General features: G+C 47.7%; 3 protein-coding genes across 3 annotated transcripts; 2 read left to right on the top strand and 1 right to left on the bottom strand.

The window, feature by feature from the left end:
* Nucleotides 1–4,294: 4,294 nt before the first annotated feature.
* Nucleotides 4,295–4,563, bottom strand: EDB91DRAFT_1050766 (uncharacterized protein; the record flags this gene model as incomplete). Its single annotated transcript, XM_041313557.1, has 2 exons — nucleotides 4,295–4,359; nucleotides 4,425–4,563. Coding segments are annotated over 2 exons (204 nt in total), but the record flags the coding sequence as incomplete, so codon positions are not given.
* A 172-nt stretch (nucleotides 4,564–4,735) lies between these two features.
* On the top strand, nucleotides 4,736–6,229 carry EDB91DRAFT_1246947 (uncharacterized protein; the record flags this gene model as incomplete). The annotated part of the gene is made up of 4 exons (XM_041322738.1): nucleotides 4,736–4,759; nucleotides 4,814–5,005; nucleotides 5,933–5,959; nucleotides 6,011–6,229. The coding sequence occupies 4 exons, from the start codon at nucleotides 4,736–4,738 to the stop codon at nucleotides 6,227–6,229; spliced, it is 462 nt and encodes a 153-aa protein (XP_041178760.1).
* A 4,511-nt stretch (nucleotides 6,230–10,740) lies between these two features.
* On the top strand, nucleotides 10,741–12,341 carry EDB91DRAFT_210109 (glycoside hydrolase family 18 protein). Its single transcript, XM_041326452.1, has 5 exons — nucleotides 10,741–11,032; nucleotides 11,086–11,173; nucleotides 11,227–11,372; nucleotides 11,436–12,081; nucleotides 12,135–12,341. Exons 1-5 carry the CDS (start codon nucleotides 10,854–10,856, stop codon nucleotides 12,309–12,311), a joined length of 1,236 nt encoding a protein of 411 aa, XP_041178761.1. The 5' UTR covers nucleotides 10,741–10,853; the 3' UTR covers nucleotides 12,312–12,341.
* The last annotated feature ends 3,398 nt before the right edge of the window (nucleotides 12,342–15,739 follow it).

Below are 15,739 nucleotides of genomic sequence, written 5' to 3' on the forward strand. Positions count from 1 at the left end.
AGTTCGGATGACCTCAAGTACTGAGGGAGACAACGGAAACAAACGGTGAGTACTATGCAATCGAGAACTTCAGATCCCCATGCCACAACCATTGGTACGCCCTGCTGCTATTCTCTCCCCCCGTTTGCACCACCTGGTGTCATGCCACAGCATAATGCTTGCATCCCGACGTGACCGTCTTTGAGGGTGCAACGTCTGACGTGCTTGCTCGTAGAATCAGGCGGACACATTCCCCCACACGCATCCCACGTGCATGACGAACCGACGGTGTCTGGGCCCGGCATGGCTCGTGCACCAAAATGATTGATGGCTGTGAATTGCAGCAGAATGATTGTCAAGAGATTCATCTATTCAGTGTCATAAGTCTGATCTACAACTACAGGTTCATGAATTGACTCTTACTGTCAAAAAATAACCAGCCTGAGTGTCAAGCTAAGCGAGGGGTTTATTTTCGTTCGTTCATCAGTTCCGTGTTCATGCGCTTTATAGCTGCTGCCCGTTTAAAAAAATTGTCCGTAAGTTCGAAAACGGCACTCACGTTAGCATGACGAGAAGGCAGAATCTCTTGATCATCGGTAGAGGCTTAATTAAGAGCCAGCCGAGTGTGAAGCAAGCCAATGGCAACAAGACGCGTGTTATCCTCACTCATTTTCAGGGATAAAGCTGAGCCCGGGCAACCGAAGGTGGAAAAATCCAACTGCCTGAAGGTAGTGTTGCAACGTTGTGGACAACAGAGAGGTGATATTCCAAACACCCTACCCAGACGAATTGGACCCCTCATTAACCTCATATAGCGCTGGCGGTCGCATGGCCATCAATATCTGTAAGCTTAGCACCAGTTCGGAAGTTTATATGACTGAGTGTATGTGCACTTTATACCCCGGAACATCCGGATTGAAAACACACAGCGTCTCATTGCGTCCAGCAGACGAAATTGCCGAGGATGGCTGGCAATGTCGTATATTGGGACGCGACCTAGACCGGATCTCGCAGAACGAGGAGTTTATTTTCGAGACGATAGCGTCCAGGACCATGGCATATGGAGATTGCGTTCAACTAGCTGGTTTGGTGACCATGGTCGACCTTCTTCAAGGCCGAGTAACGACGCGAGGTCTGTCGCAATCGCCGCCTGGAATGCTACTGAATCTCTGCTGGCAACAATTTACTTTTAGTTTTTGATAATGGTTTGATATTTAAGTTGAGCATGTCCTAGGACATTGAAAAATGAGGCACCTAGTATGTCTGTAGAGTGAGACATGGAGTATGCGGTCGTCAAAGAGAAGGCTGTTGGGCTTCTAGGACTGCAAGTAAGTACCCTGCAATGTGTGAAAATGCTGGCGAGATGACAGAACGTACGATGGTGGTCACCATGACGTGGATGTAGGTTCGAAGGCCGGCGGAATAGGAGACGGAATAGGAGAGTGCGCGAATCAACTAATTTTAACAAATGAACTAGGACGGACAAAGGACGGAGCAAACCAGTCTTCGGTAAACCTTGAAGAACGTTCCTTCCAGAGGCGTGCTAAGGGCGTGGGATGCGGGATTTCGTGCATGCAGGTGTACGTGACTTAGTATAGGGAGAAAATGGGTCAATCGATTGACAAGCGCGATAGGTCACACTCACGTGTTACTAGCTAGCCTATACACCGTGACTATTGAACTTGAAGTAGTTGGCCTCTGAAGCACCGGCATACCTGTCCCAGAACTTTACCTAGACTTCCCTTGAACTTCAAGTTGCCCCCAGACTTCACACAAATTGATCATCTCCTACATGCCTCAAAAACCAACTGCAAATTTACAACGTACTTGGAAAATCTAGAGCAGATCGGCAGCATCTCATTCTGGGATTGTTGTCAAAATACTTTTACGACACTCACATGGTCCTGCTTCCAGGACGTCTACCGAACTGCAAAGCAATACGTGCAGCTTGGGGGAAGGAGTTTCTGCTGACGCAGTCGGTGGTTTCCAAGTATGTATGTCATTTTCTTTTGGGTGAGGTTGACCATATCCGCGTGATATATTAGATCAGATCTACTAGGTGCGGAGTCTGGACCTATGTAGTACCAGTGGGGGATGTGCACATTCCAGAACTGGACCCGTTTACAGCGGCCATTGTCTTCTCACTCACTGGATCGTCACGTCAAACCTATCATGGAATCAATGTCATTGGCTGTGCTCTTGGCAGGATGCTGGAGCCCGACCATTCTACCATTCAGAGACGTCAACTGAATCCCTCTACAAGACATATGGTATAAAGACGGGATTGTCCCCCAAGCTGATGCAAACCCCTCGAGAACTAACGGATTAACTCTCCTGTCAGCTTTATGAATAGTTAATTCCTTCCACCCAAGTGCGGCCTGACATTCGAGAGATGAGAGGTGACTTGTATGAGAAGGAAATCTCTACATTCACATCCCATGTGGCTGCTATGTACTCGAAGCGCTGTACTCATGGACGTTACAAACACAACGTCAATTTTTGCTGATAGCACGCAGCAACAACAGGTTACAGCTCGTTTGTGGACATTACTATGTCAACATTACTGAAATCTATTATAGGGGACAACAGCCCTGGGTTGGCAGGCATACTAAAGACTTTGCACTTCCCTTGTGATGCATTTGACTAACCCTCGTTACAGTGAGGCTCCACCGGCATTACCTAGTCAAGCGCTGCCATGCAGTCAGACACAATCAACTCCTCGATAGAGATGGGGGAGTTGCCTAATGGTTACTTCATGTACTCACACCATTATGATACAAACATGACATGATGCAGCATCACCCGTGTATTATCGCATACCAAGCCGCGGCCTGAGCCCGAGCCCTGACCGTGGCCCCGGCTTTTGGGCCCAACCGGTTTCTACGAAAAATTGAGCAGAAGACCTTGAAATGGCTGACAACAATCTGTTGGAGGCCCTGCGACACGCTTGATGACTACGACTTTGATATCATAGGGGTAAGTTGGAGTTCGGTTTAGATAACCTCAAGTACTGAGGGAGACAACAGAAACGAACAGTGAGTTTGCAATTGAGAACTTTAGATCCCCATGCCAAAACCATCGGCACTCCCTGCTGCTACTCTCTCCCGTCGTTGCACCACTTAATGGCTTCTCCCAGGACAACATAATGCTTGAATCGCGCGGCGACCGTCTGGTAAGGTGCAACGTTTGACGCTGTCGGTCGACCAACCTGTCATACATTGCGTTTGCCCACACACAGTCCATATGCATGGCGGGCTGGTAGTGATTGGGTCCGGCACGGCTCGTGCACCAAAAGGACTGACGGCTGTGAATGCCAGGAGAATGATTGTCAAGAGATTCATCTATTCAGTGTCATAAGTCGGATCTACAGCTGCAGGTTGATGAATTGACTCTTACCGTCAAAAAATAACCAGCCTGAATGTCAAGCTAAGCGCGAGGGTTTATTTTCGTTTGTTCGTCAATTCCGTGCTCATGCGCTTTATAGCTGCTGCTCGTTAAAAAAAATTATCCGTAAGTTCGAAAACAGCATTCACGTTAGCATGATGAGAAGGCAGAATCTCTTGATCATCGGTAGAGGCTTCAAGTTAACCGAGAGCCAGCCGTCAAGTGTGGAGTAAGCCAATGGCAACAAGACACATGCTATCCTCACTCGTTTTCAGGGATAAAGCTGAGCCGCGGGCAACCGAAGGCGGAAAAATCCAACAGCCTGAAGGTAGTGTTGCAACGTTGTGGGAAACAGAGAGGTGATATTCCAAGCACTCTATCCAGACGATTTAGGCCCTTCATCAACTTCATACTATCGGTTACCACAACTTCGGTCAACCACTGGTTCGGACACATTGCGATAGCTCACACAATTCAGCCTCAATAAATATTCTATCTCACCACATATCATTGTACACATATTTTAAGCTACTATAAAGTTGAATCATCGAAATTGGTGGAGAAATGATTGAGATAGTTGTTGAGGTGTGACAGAGCAGCAGCTGTTTGTCACTCGGCGACTCTGCCGCGGCGGAGTTTTGATACCTTGTAGGAAAGATGGGCTCGTAACGCCAAATACCGAGCGGGGTTCGCTTCAGGCAGCCAGTGACATGGTGTTACTACCCAGTGACATTGTGACTGTCCAAACCAGTGGTTGACCCGAAGTTGGTAACCGATAGTAACTCATTGACACGCACGCAATTGGCGCACGCACAGTCTCGAAGTTCATCACATCATAGGTGGAACTGGCGGAGAAGTAATTTAATACCATCTTGTGTGTTTGAAGATCTCATCTTGTATGTTCAGGCGCTCATCATCTCTACGGATCATATTACAACTGCATTTCAAGTCTTGACTTTTCTTCCCACCATTCCTTCGTTTCTTTGTTCAACCTCACTAGCCTTTCGTCCTCCACTTGGAGATGTTCGGATGGATGTGTCGTAAACAGGCGCTCGTCTAACTTCGTAAATCAATGTGATCTTTGTCATGTCCTCGGGATAACGCAACATACACATCAAATGGAGTGAGCTTTCCGCTGGGTGGAGTGCTGATAGTTTGTCCTTGCGATCTGTAGTCTGTGAACGTGTATGCAGAAGTCAACGATAACTGGCTACAGTGGTCTTCTTTTCTCCCTCCGGTCTATGAACGCTAAATGACCTCTGCATCGGTGCTAGCAGTAGCGCACCTTGCTCTAGCGTTTCGAGTTCTACAGGGGCCTGCGTACGTGATTCATGAATTTTTATCCTTAACATACGATCAAGTTCATTGACATATGCTGGAGGAAGCTCGTCTCCGAGTATGCTGTCTCACGAGATCTCTTCATAATCTGACTTGCACAATTTTGGACTAGAAACAGAAGGCTCGAACAGAGACTAGTATAGCTCTCTGGCCCGTACAAGAGAGGTACAAGGAAGAGCTTGCGAATGTCGTGCATACCCGTCGCGTTTTACCACTCCTATATGACAAAGGCTTTCAGCTCATTGTAGTGGAGGATTATGATCACAAGCTGGCTGGTGCGATTGTCGAAGTGCACTTTACGCTTGTGCATCACGGAATTAGGAGAAGTCAGTCTCTAATGCTGTACTTCGAGAGCTCATAGTACTGCGCAAGCCATCAAGTGGTCCTCGCAGCGTCATCAAAAAGCGCCGTCTGGCAGATAGACCATCATCACGGTCGCACCGCAGCCCACTGCCCCAGCAAGAAAAGCCGTGTCGACTAGTTGAGGTACTGAGCCTGGTGTAAGCTTCGTGAGACAACGAGGTTCGCTTTACTCAAAGATACTAAGAATCTATCCTAGCTTAGCATGTGCAGCCTTCGTCCAATTTCCCTGTGAAATATGTGTAACTCTCTCAAAGTGCACCGCGGCCCTCCGCGTTATTTTATTTTATGATATGCTACTGGGTGTTTTGTACACGGTGGTGAACAAGGCACGTGCCGGCGAAGCTCGGCCCTTCCTCAAGTGCACTTTATGCCCCGGGAGATCGATATTGAAATCCCACAGCGTCTCATTGCGTTTAAAAGACGAACTTGCCGAGGATGGCTGGCAATTTTATATATTAGGATGCGACCTAGACCGGATCGCGCAGAAGGAGGAATTGACCTTCGAGACGATAGCATCCAGGACCATGGCATATGGAGATTACGTTCAACCAGCTGGTTTGAGTGGCTGAATACCGGTGCCTCTTTGTTATTCCTCCACGCATCGATTCGTATTAATCATATTCCTTTAGGGGTAATATTCGCATGGTGAACAAGTTTAGCGACGGGCGAGTCTTTGTTGCGGGTGGTATGTAGTTCTGTTTTTGGTATACATGTGCTGATGGGAATCTGTTCCTAGACGTTGCTCAGTAGATCTCCCTCTAAGCGTCTACCAAACAGTTGTCGACAGGTAATCAGTATTCACAGTCCACTCGGCGTACCGTCAGGTGTGGTCAGAGCAAATGCCAACCGCGCATCTCGTTATGAATAGGGACTCAATTCAGGTGCACAAGATGCGGTAAGTCTGGTCAATGCAGCATGCGGCATAACTAACCGCCCCATACCCTAGTCCAATCTAGGTTGGAAACTTGTCCTTGTTAAAAAAGGACTTGCGCATATGTCTCTTCTCGAGACATACGATGCTGAACGTCTCCCTGTCATCTCCGAGGCTCAAAATGACTACATCAATCCTAAATCGTGCAATGACGGCAGCAAGCACGCCCGCCCAGCGTCACCCCATCCTTTCCATGCTCGACTTTCACTGTCGCTTCAACAGCATCGTCCTTGACGAATTTGCCGCGACCGATGGAAACTTATTACTTCCACAATAATGGCAGTATGTTCAACCTATCGTACGCGATAATGATATTTACCTGCGAACTGACCTCGCTAGGCAGAACTTATAGCCAAAGTGTCAACTCCCAGCAGGCATAATGAATTCATAAGCTTGGGCCTTTGCTGGTTGGGGTGTGTGCGGTAATATTTCGTCGATGAACTCCCTTACCCCGAGAAGAAATCCTATCTCTGGGTGCGACCTCACAGAACTTATGAACAACTTGACTACTGGCTGAACGCAGGAGACAGTGGACGCCCGAAAGGGGCGATGGATATATGATTTCATTTCCTGGCAAAGTTAGAAGAGCTTGTTATGATTGAGTCAAAGGGAAAGGCGCAAATTTGGACAGATTTGGACGTGAACTTCATGAAGGTGCGCGTGCTGGATCTCGGACTTTGACATGCAGCATAGTGGTTCGTAAAGCCGCAATGTGGTAACGCCGTGTTCTGCCTGAACTTTCTATACAAAATACTACAGGAGAAAAGGTAAGAAAGAATATCGAACCAAGTAAATCACACAGATGGTCGCCAAGATGCTAAGAGGGAGCGCATGCACAACGGCAGGGGAGGATTGTGCCAGTCTATTCAAGAGGCCTAAGATAGCACAGGGTGTACGAGGGTGTGGGAGGAAGGTAGCAACAGGTTCGGAGGTCGAAATGCAGCGCAAATCGGTGTTACTGAGTTGCAGAAGGCGAAACAGGCGGGAATGGCCAGCTGGGTGGGTATCAATTATCGTATAATTCATCTTAGTAGAGAAGGACGATTGCACTTTCATTCGTCTAAATAGGGGAAACTGAGAATTAATGTGTGAAAGACTGAAAGGGCGTGGTACTCCGCGAGCATGCTTCTCCCCTTTTCCTCACCTAAGCAATCCCCACATATGTGGTCTCGCCCCCAGTCCGTGTATACCCTCTATCACTTCGTACGCTTGAGCCTGCTCTGTTTCAGTCGGCTCGCAACTGTCTTGGATTGGCGCGTAAGGGACTGGGTATTTGAGACGCCTGAAACAGCAGGATTAGGCGGAGACTAACTGATACGACATGTCACGCACACTATTTAGATGAACCTTTGCGCAATGGTCATCTGAACATGATACGGTTTGGGCTCCATCTTAACATGGGAGATGCACATCAGGGCCGTATGAGTTGCGTGCACTATTGAATGCGGCTGCAAAACAATGTTTTGAACTATGCTCGAAAAATTTAATGCGCAAACCTTACTCGTTGATATCGTCTGGGGTCGTCATAATGGGCGATGTATGAGTCGAGATTTTCGAGTGCTGGTGGCCATCGCCGACCCTCTTCAAGGACGAGTAGCGACGCGAGGTCTGTAGTAGTCACCGCTTGGAATGCTACTGAATTCTGCTAGCAACAATTTGTTGAGCTTGTCAAGGGCATTGACCAATGAGGCACCTAGGATGTCTGTAGAGTGAGGCCTGGGGTACGCGAGCGACAAAGACAAGGCTGTCGGGCTTCTAGGATTGCAAGTAAACACACTGCAATGAGTGAGAATGTTGGCGAGACGACAGAACGTACGATGGCGGTCACCGTGACGTGTGCGCGAGCAGGTAAGTAGGTGGAGACGGGCCAGGAGTGCGCTTACTACTTAGGCTGACGCGCAGTGATTCAACTCGCTTTAATAGATAGACTATGTCGGAGTAAACTAGTCTCTTGCAGTAGACTGTGAAGAACGTTCCTTCCAGAGGCACGCTGAGGGCGCGGGATGCGGGATTAATAGTTAATCCTATGTCATTTGTCTATCGTTTTGCACCACGACAATTTAGAACTCGCTGTAGGTAGCTCGCCGTCGTAGACTTTTTTGATCCTTCCCTTGTTCCGCACTTCGACATTCGCAATGGCCCTAATAAGCGGGCATACTACCGCCAGTGTTTTCATCGTCGCATTTGTTTCTCTCGCATTCTGCCTGTGGCCTCCATGACTGCTCGCTTTCTGTCTTCTTCATTGTCGCTCTGCTTCGTTGCCGCTGTTTTCAATGTTCATCGAGGTTCATTTTGTTGCCTTCTTCAAACTCCGACATCAGCTCGGACTTCAATCGTCTGGAGTCTGGACTCACCGACAGACACGCAGATCAGTCAGATTCAGTCTGACCTCACTTCAATTGCATTTTTTTAAACATAGTGCGAAAAAAATGCCACATCAGGATACTTGACGAGCTGTTCACTTTTGCCCCCTGCACTCATCTCTGTAGTCTCTCTTTGCTCGCAAGTAGCTCTTGCATTGTGACGTACGCGTCTTAACTCACTAAAATCATCCTTTTTTTGGATTAATAGCAAGGCAGTCTCCCGTAGACTTCTTTCTAAGCTTCATCGTGGACTCATGGCGATGGCGAATGCCGAGTTCTTGTCCCTTCCTGTGGAGGTGATATGTCAGATCCTATTCCTCCTCACCCCAAGGAACCTTTGTCGTAGTGCAATACCAGTCCGATATTCCCGTTGCTCTATGTTTCCTCCTTGGCTAATTTCTGGTGTATAACAGACCTGCAAAACCTTTGGGACGCGGCCCGCAATTCTGTCCACAATCAACACAAGCTTGAGCTTTATACTTACGGTTTTAATGAGACCGCTATCCTAGACTCGGTCGGCTTCTTCAGAAAGAGGTGTTCATTTAATAAATCGGTATCCGTGTGGCGATTTGATTTCCACGTGAACACTATTTTTCAAGAACCAGTGCCCACTGCCAGTGCGCATGCCGCTACCAATCAAGAGCAATTTATGCAACGTGTGCTTTGGTGGATGTAGAGAAAAGGCGATCACTTAATTCGGGAGTGTAACACACACTCGGACAGGCCCAGCCGTACCTTGTGTCCTAGGCCGCATCACGAGTTGGAGTCAGTTATCGTCGAACCTCTGCAAGATCTTGTGGTCATAGTCTTAATGCCTCATAGCATCATTGTGAACAATGCCAAACGGGATTACTATGTATTTTCCCTTCAGTTTCACATGTTTTCAGTCCAGGATCCACATCCATATTCAGCGTGCGCTTCCTTGGACTGCAAACATGCCTATGATGCACCTGACGATTACCGTGTTGTCTTGTTCCAGAAGCCTGCAATCTGTAGGGACTGTATAGTGATCCCCTATTATACATACGGACCCGATTCATATGGACCCACGTTCATACAAGTGATAAATTGGAGGAAAGGACAGGTAAAAAGCGTAAGCTTCGTCTACTCTTGAAAGCTCTGCCGCTCAGCATCAGCAGATGCTTCACTAGGTCAAGAATATGGAAATTTCTATCTAGTTGATCCATAAACGATTGTTGTTATTGGCAAAGGTCTTATAAACTTGTACACATTACAAGAACCCGACGGTTCGCCTCGTCGCCGAATCACATACCCCCTTCCGAAATACCACTCTCTGCCAAGTTACACTGTTCATGCCACTCCATCGTTCCACAACGCAGCGGCTCGCCCAGCCCTTATGCCTGGCTACGTGCCCTCTCTGGAGTCACAAATAATGGTATTGGAGAGTATTTATCTCTTTCCGAGGCGGCCCATTATTTTGTCATCGATATCACCATTTTCTCACAACAGGCAATACACTCGGAGACACCTGTTGAGATTCCCTGGTCAGACTGGGGACTCCGGCATACGTGTTGCTTTCCGCATGACCCAAGCCACCAAATCAGTGTGTTCGGTAGCAAAACGGCCTCTGCTCTTCCTCGAAATCGTACTCTTGAACCTGGACAAAGAATTGAAGCACTCTCCACTGATGGTAGCTTCTACGTGCATATCTGGGACCTCAATAAGTGAGGTATTGCCCGTAACACCTACGACCCTGACTCACCAGACCTTCTCATCCGCAAGCCTGGTCGGCTAGCTAAGTCATGCTAAGGTGTAGACATAACCACGAATCATCCTTACACTGTTACGGTCTGCCATACGTCTTTTCGACGTGCGACCTTCACAAGTTATTCTTGGAACACGATCGGCTTACTTTAACATGGGTGAGGTTCTTGGTTTTGACTTTAAATGCAGCGATGGTTTAAGTTTAACGTGACGAAACTGTAGGCCCGACCTGACGTGATTGATATTCAAGTTGTTTCCCCCGATAGACGGAGGGTGGCAGCCTTTAATTCATCGTGAGTATTAGGGATCTGAAAAAAAAACTCGCTGGTTGTTAGCAGCATGTTAATTAGCCTGCTGCTTGTCAGCTAAGAGCAGGCTAATGACTTGTACCCAAATATACGAGGCTAAAATTACCTGAATCATGCAACAAAGTGCCGCGTAGCTTAGTCAACAGTGCATTCAAGCTTTGGACGTCCATCGCCAGGCCTCGTCACCGCTTCAACGTTCAACACTTCAACGTTCAACATTTCAACGCGCGAGTTGAAAACACTGGGAGACCAAGTTGCGGTGATCGGCCTGAGCCACTTCCATGGTACTGGAGTCACTCACACTTACCACGAGAATCATTGATACCCACTCGATGCCAGCGCTTCTTTGAATTTGCAAGAATACATTACCGGGACAGGTTTTGATTTCGATTTCACCAAGGATGGCGAAAAAGCTATAAGAAGTCGTCACCGCGATCTCCCAGAATATTCCTCATCCCTCGCATGCTATCCATCTTCGCTATACCTCTTGTTGCCTTGTCCGCAGTAGGCGCGAGCACACCCGCCGCCCGCTCCACTACACCTGTCGTAGCAACCTGGTATGCCGGCTGGCACGCCACTGTGGGATTTCCGCTCTCTTCAGTTAGTTGGGAGAAGTACAACACGCTGTACTACTCATTTGCGTAAGTGGCATGGACGTAGTTTTGATGAGGTCGATTGACGTAATGTCTCACAGAGAGACCACCTCAGACGTCACCCGTCTTAGCCTCGACGGCTCTGATGGCGATCTGCTCCCTCAGTTTGTCTCTGAGGCCCATGCACATGTGAGCAAAGGAGAATTGACTGCTTCTACAATTAATGTCTAAGGCACGCGCAGGGTGTTAAGGCCCACATTGCTGTCGGAGGATGGACTGGCAGTGTTTGGTTCTCTTCTGACCTTGCCACCGCAGAAAACCGGACGGCATTTGTCAAAACCGTGGCAGATTTTGCATTACAGTACGACCTTGATGGCATCAATTTCGAGTAGGTTCATTCATGTCACTCCGTTCTCATGTGCTGATCTCAGTCGTCCTTGGTTTCGAATAGCTGGGAGTCTCCAAACAATCAGGGAATTGGTTGCAACACCATTAGCGTGAAGGACACGGCAAATTTCCTCGTATTCCTCGAAGAGCTTCGCAAAAACCCAGTGGGGGCAAAACTCACCCTCTCTGCCGCCGTAGGATTGACACCCTTCTTTGACGCTACCGGGAAACCCTTGACTGACGTTACTGGGTTTGCGAAGGTCCTCGATTACGTCGCAGTGATGAATTATGACGTTTGGGGCTCTTGGTTTCCGACTGTGGGGCCAAACGCACCATTGAACGACACCTGCGCCTCGTCCGCGAACCAACAGGGCTCTGCCGTTTCTTCAGTCAAGGCTTGGACGGACGCAGGGATGCCTGCCAACCAGATTGTGCTTGGTGTTGCTTCCTACGGTCACTCGTTCAACGTCTCTCCCTCTGACGCTTTCGCGTCCGGCACGAAGACACTGGCTGCATACCCCGCTTTCAATGCCTCGAATCAACCTTTGGGTGATTTATGGGACAACGTTGGCGGTGTCGACGTCTGTGGGGTGTACGAGGGCTCCGGTGGCACTTTCAACTTCTGGGGTCTCATTGACAACGGCTTCCTCACCAAACAAGGCAAGCCTGCTAAGGGCATCTACTATAGATATGACGAGTGCAGCCAGACGGTAAGTAGAGATTTCCACCTTGAAAGAGGAGCGCTCATTTCACTGCTTTGCAGCCGTACGTATACAATGAGACCTCACATGTTATGATTTCGTTCGACAACGTCCAGTCATTTTCTGCCAAGGGCAAGTATATCAAAAAGACTGGGCTGCGCGGTTTCGCAATGTGGGAGGCGGGTGGTGATTACAAGGATATGCTCCTTGACTCTATCATCAATGCTGTCGGGTATTAGATACGTCGCCGCTAATACACTCTTCTGCTTCTATAGAAGTTACCATACCCACAGATTAATTACCCTTTGCTGTGAACGCGTCGACACCCGCTCCTTAATAGTATCTTTCCTTCTGCACAACGCTGAATGAGCAGGTCCGCAATTGCAGTTAATGGAGGCGTAGTATACGGTAAGTGGACTCGCAGCCGCGCTACAAGCACGCCAAAACTCTCGTGACTCGTGAGTGACATGTCAAATGATGCAGTCACAAGACTGCTCAGCAGTGTAATCAAGTTGGAGGGCCGACGTTAGCAACAGCACGAAGTAGGTATCTGTCGATGTCACTGTCGGGCAGTAGGTTTCCTTCCGCAGTTTCGACTTCTCAACCTATAGTAGCAGTCAGTAAGGTGTTAAGCAAGTAAGGCCAGCTGCGCAGCTTCAAGTGTTGCCATACCATTGTCCAATTTGAATCATGTTCACAAGTGTTTGAACGTTCTGGTTTCCATGTGTTGCCGGGTCGAACCACGTCAGCTTCGGGCCTGCCCGCTCATCTGGCATCGAGTTGATGAGAACTGAAAATATTTTGACTGCGAGAGCCTACGGACGGAACGGTTTGAAACGAGTGAGCCCAATAACGATGATCAGAATGAATAAGCTTACTACTGCACGAACATGGGCATGGGGATGTGGTAGGAGCACACCCCACCATGCAAGAGTGTTTCCATCTTAAAGGGGGGCATTGAATGGCTACTCATTGCACCAATAAAGCTCCTACTTCGCATCCGGTGCGATCTAGCAGCTCGGCGTCGATTGCGAATGGCAAGAGCGCGAGGTATTTTGATCCGAAAGCAGTACTGACAGGCAAGTCAGTTGGCAGGTTTTGTAGCACAGTAGCAGTATGTTATGTGAGGTACAAGTCGACAATCAGTTGACATACCTGCGAGGTGGTCTGTGTACTGATCAGTCGCGGAGTTGTCTGAGTTATCGGTCATATAAGTAGGGAGATGGCAAGAGCCGAATAATGTAATTGGATTCTCCTGTCATTACTCTTCTCAGTCTCAATCGCTCGTCCCTCGCTCGTAGCCCTCGTAACAATAATCCGCAAGCATTCAAGCACACCGCAAAACTCGGCAGGGGTCAGATGGAATGTGGGAAGAGGGTCAACGTTATTATAAGTCGTGCTTTATGCCACCACCATCTATCGAGTTTTCCATAGCACTGATCACCGACGAAGAGACTTATTACGCCAAAAATCATCTCACGATCTAAACATTTTGCGATTTCCCTGATTCACATATTAGTACGTCGGGTCTTGGCATACCCACAATATGATTGCTGACCATGCTGTTCAACCCAAGCAGTGCATCCCCGAGTTTTTCCATTCCTTCCGAACCGGTGCCAAGCCTATAGATATTGATGGCCATGCGACCGCCAGCGTTATACGAAGTTAATGAAGGGCCCAATTCGTCTGGATAGAGTGTTTGGAATATCACCTCTCTGTTGCCCACAACGTTGCAACACTACCTTCAGGCAGTTGGATTTTTCCACCTTCGGTTGCCCGCAGCTCAGCTTCATCCCTGAAAATGAGTGAGGATAGCATATGCCTTGTTGCCATTGGCTTACTTCACACTCGGCTGGCTCTTAGTTAAGCCTCTGCAGATGATCAAGAGATTCTACCTTCTCATCATGCTAACGTGAATGCCGTTTTCGAACTTACGGACAATTTTTTTAACGGGCAGCAGCTATTAAGCGCATGAGCGCGGAGCTGACGAACGAATGATAATGAACTCCTCGCTTAGCTTGACGCTCAGGCTAGTTATTTTTTGACGGTAAGAGTCAATTCATGAACCTGTAGCTGTCATCAGTGAACTGGTGGGAACGTGAGAAGGACATATATTACAATATATAGTAGACAATCACCAACATCAGTATAATTCTGCTACCGGCCGTTGCATTGTGATGCTTGACTTTATAAAGGAAAGCGGAGATTTGAATTCGCATGCACAGGTTTGCAACTTGCTAAAGGCTCATGGATCACCTAAACTCGAGATCGAGAGGTAGTTGGTGCAAAATCTGATGTTCGATCTGAACGAGTCATGCCTACCACTTGCGGAACTAGGTTCACAATTTTTAAGATCAGAGCAGAAGTTGGTACCTTGTAGAGACCGATGATTTGTCCACAGATCGAGCTCGAACCGAATGATATGCTGGTTTGGTTCATTGGTCCGAGCACTTTGAATTTATAATGTAGTTCTGTCGGGTATCATTGACTACTCCATACAAAACCGCTGTAACTTCTCGTGGAAGCGATAATTTGTGCGTCGATTGAGCGAGAACCAAATCAAATGCTACATCGAACCTTTAGCCTATCTGCTCTGAATAGGCAGTTTTGGTTGGGTGGTGATTGATGGCTATTCCATACAAATTTGTTTTAGCTTTGTGTCGGCGGTACATTTTCATGACATAGACAGTAGGCTAGAGACTTGAGAGCAGTGGCTCATGGTTCACCTCGGCACTCAATTTACCATTTGATAGGTGTCCTATCCATTGTGCCATTGTCCGTAAAATGGTGTGTCTTTATACCCTACTTCAATGATTGTTGATGCGCCCATAGACAAGGAGAATATCCCGGCTAGCCTATATACCATTAGCAGGCTTATGATTTCGATGTGTTTTACAATTACTGTCATCTCGCAGTCCTACACTTAATTGCTGTCCCCTCGCGTCGTCAGTAAAGTTGACCATTTCTGGCCCCCTACATTAGTAATTATTTATCCGTCTATTTGGAAAGTCTCTGTTTGCATTTGTCAATCCCAACGATTATGCTATTGCTGGGCAATACTAGGCATTTATGTAAACCTCCTGAAACCGAAGAGAAGACCACAGAAAGCCTGCGGATAAAGATAGTGTCCTGAATACCCCATGTGCCATGTGCGGTACTGTGATTTCGGAATGTTTTTACAATTGTGTCCATTTGTCACCTGTCCCAAGAAGTCACAGCTGTGCATGAATGCTGTGGAGTTATGACCTAGTAACTTAACTCAGAACTCGACAGCCAAGGGTCATCCCTCGCCACAGTACTTCGCCTACTATTCAACAGCCATCATGTATATTTGGCTCATGCCATCAATGTAATCTATACATGTGTGTCATTTCAACTTTAAAAGCCATCTTTTTGATATGTCTAATGTTTGTCAACTGTATATCGGTTTGGATGTGTGTGAAGAAGCTATATCTTTGCGTGGCAGCTGGGCTTTGTTCAAACAGGCAGGCGGCAATCAATTTGTATCATGCCTCAAGTCTCAAGATGATACTCTCTGAATAGCTAACAGCTGGTGGTGATATATCACTTACAACTGCATCCCAAGAAGTTGGAGCTGTTTGTAGACCATGTGTCATCGTAGCAATGTACCTTGACTTCAAATTCGGCAGTGAAGGGTCATGTATCA

The sequence above is a fragment of the Suillus paluster genome (genome assembly GCF_016628075.1).
Source record: "Suillus paluster strain FC165 chromosome Unknown EDB91scaffold_17, whole genome shotgun sequence".
NCBI classification, from domain to species: domain Eukaryota; kingdom Fungi; phylum Basidiomycota; class Agaricomycetes; order Boletales; family Suillaceae; genus Suillus; species Suillus paluster.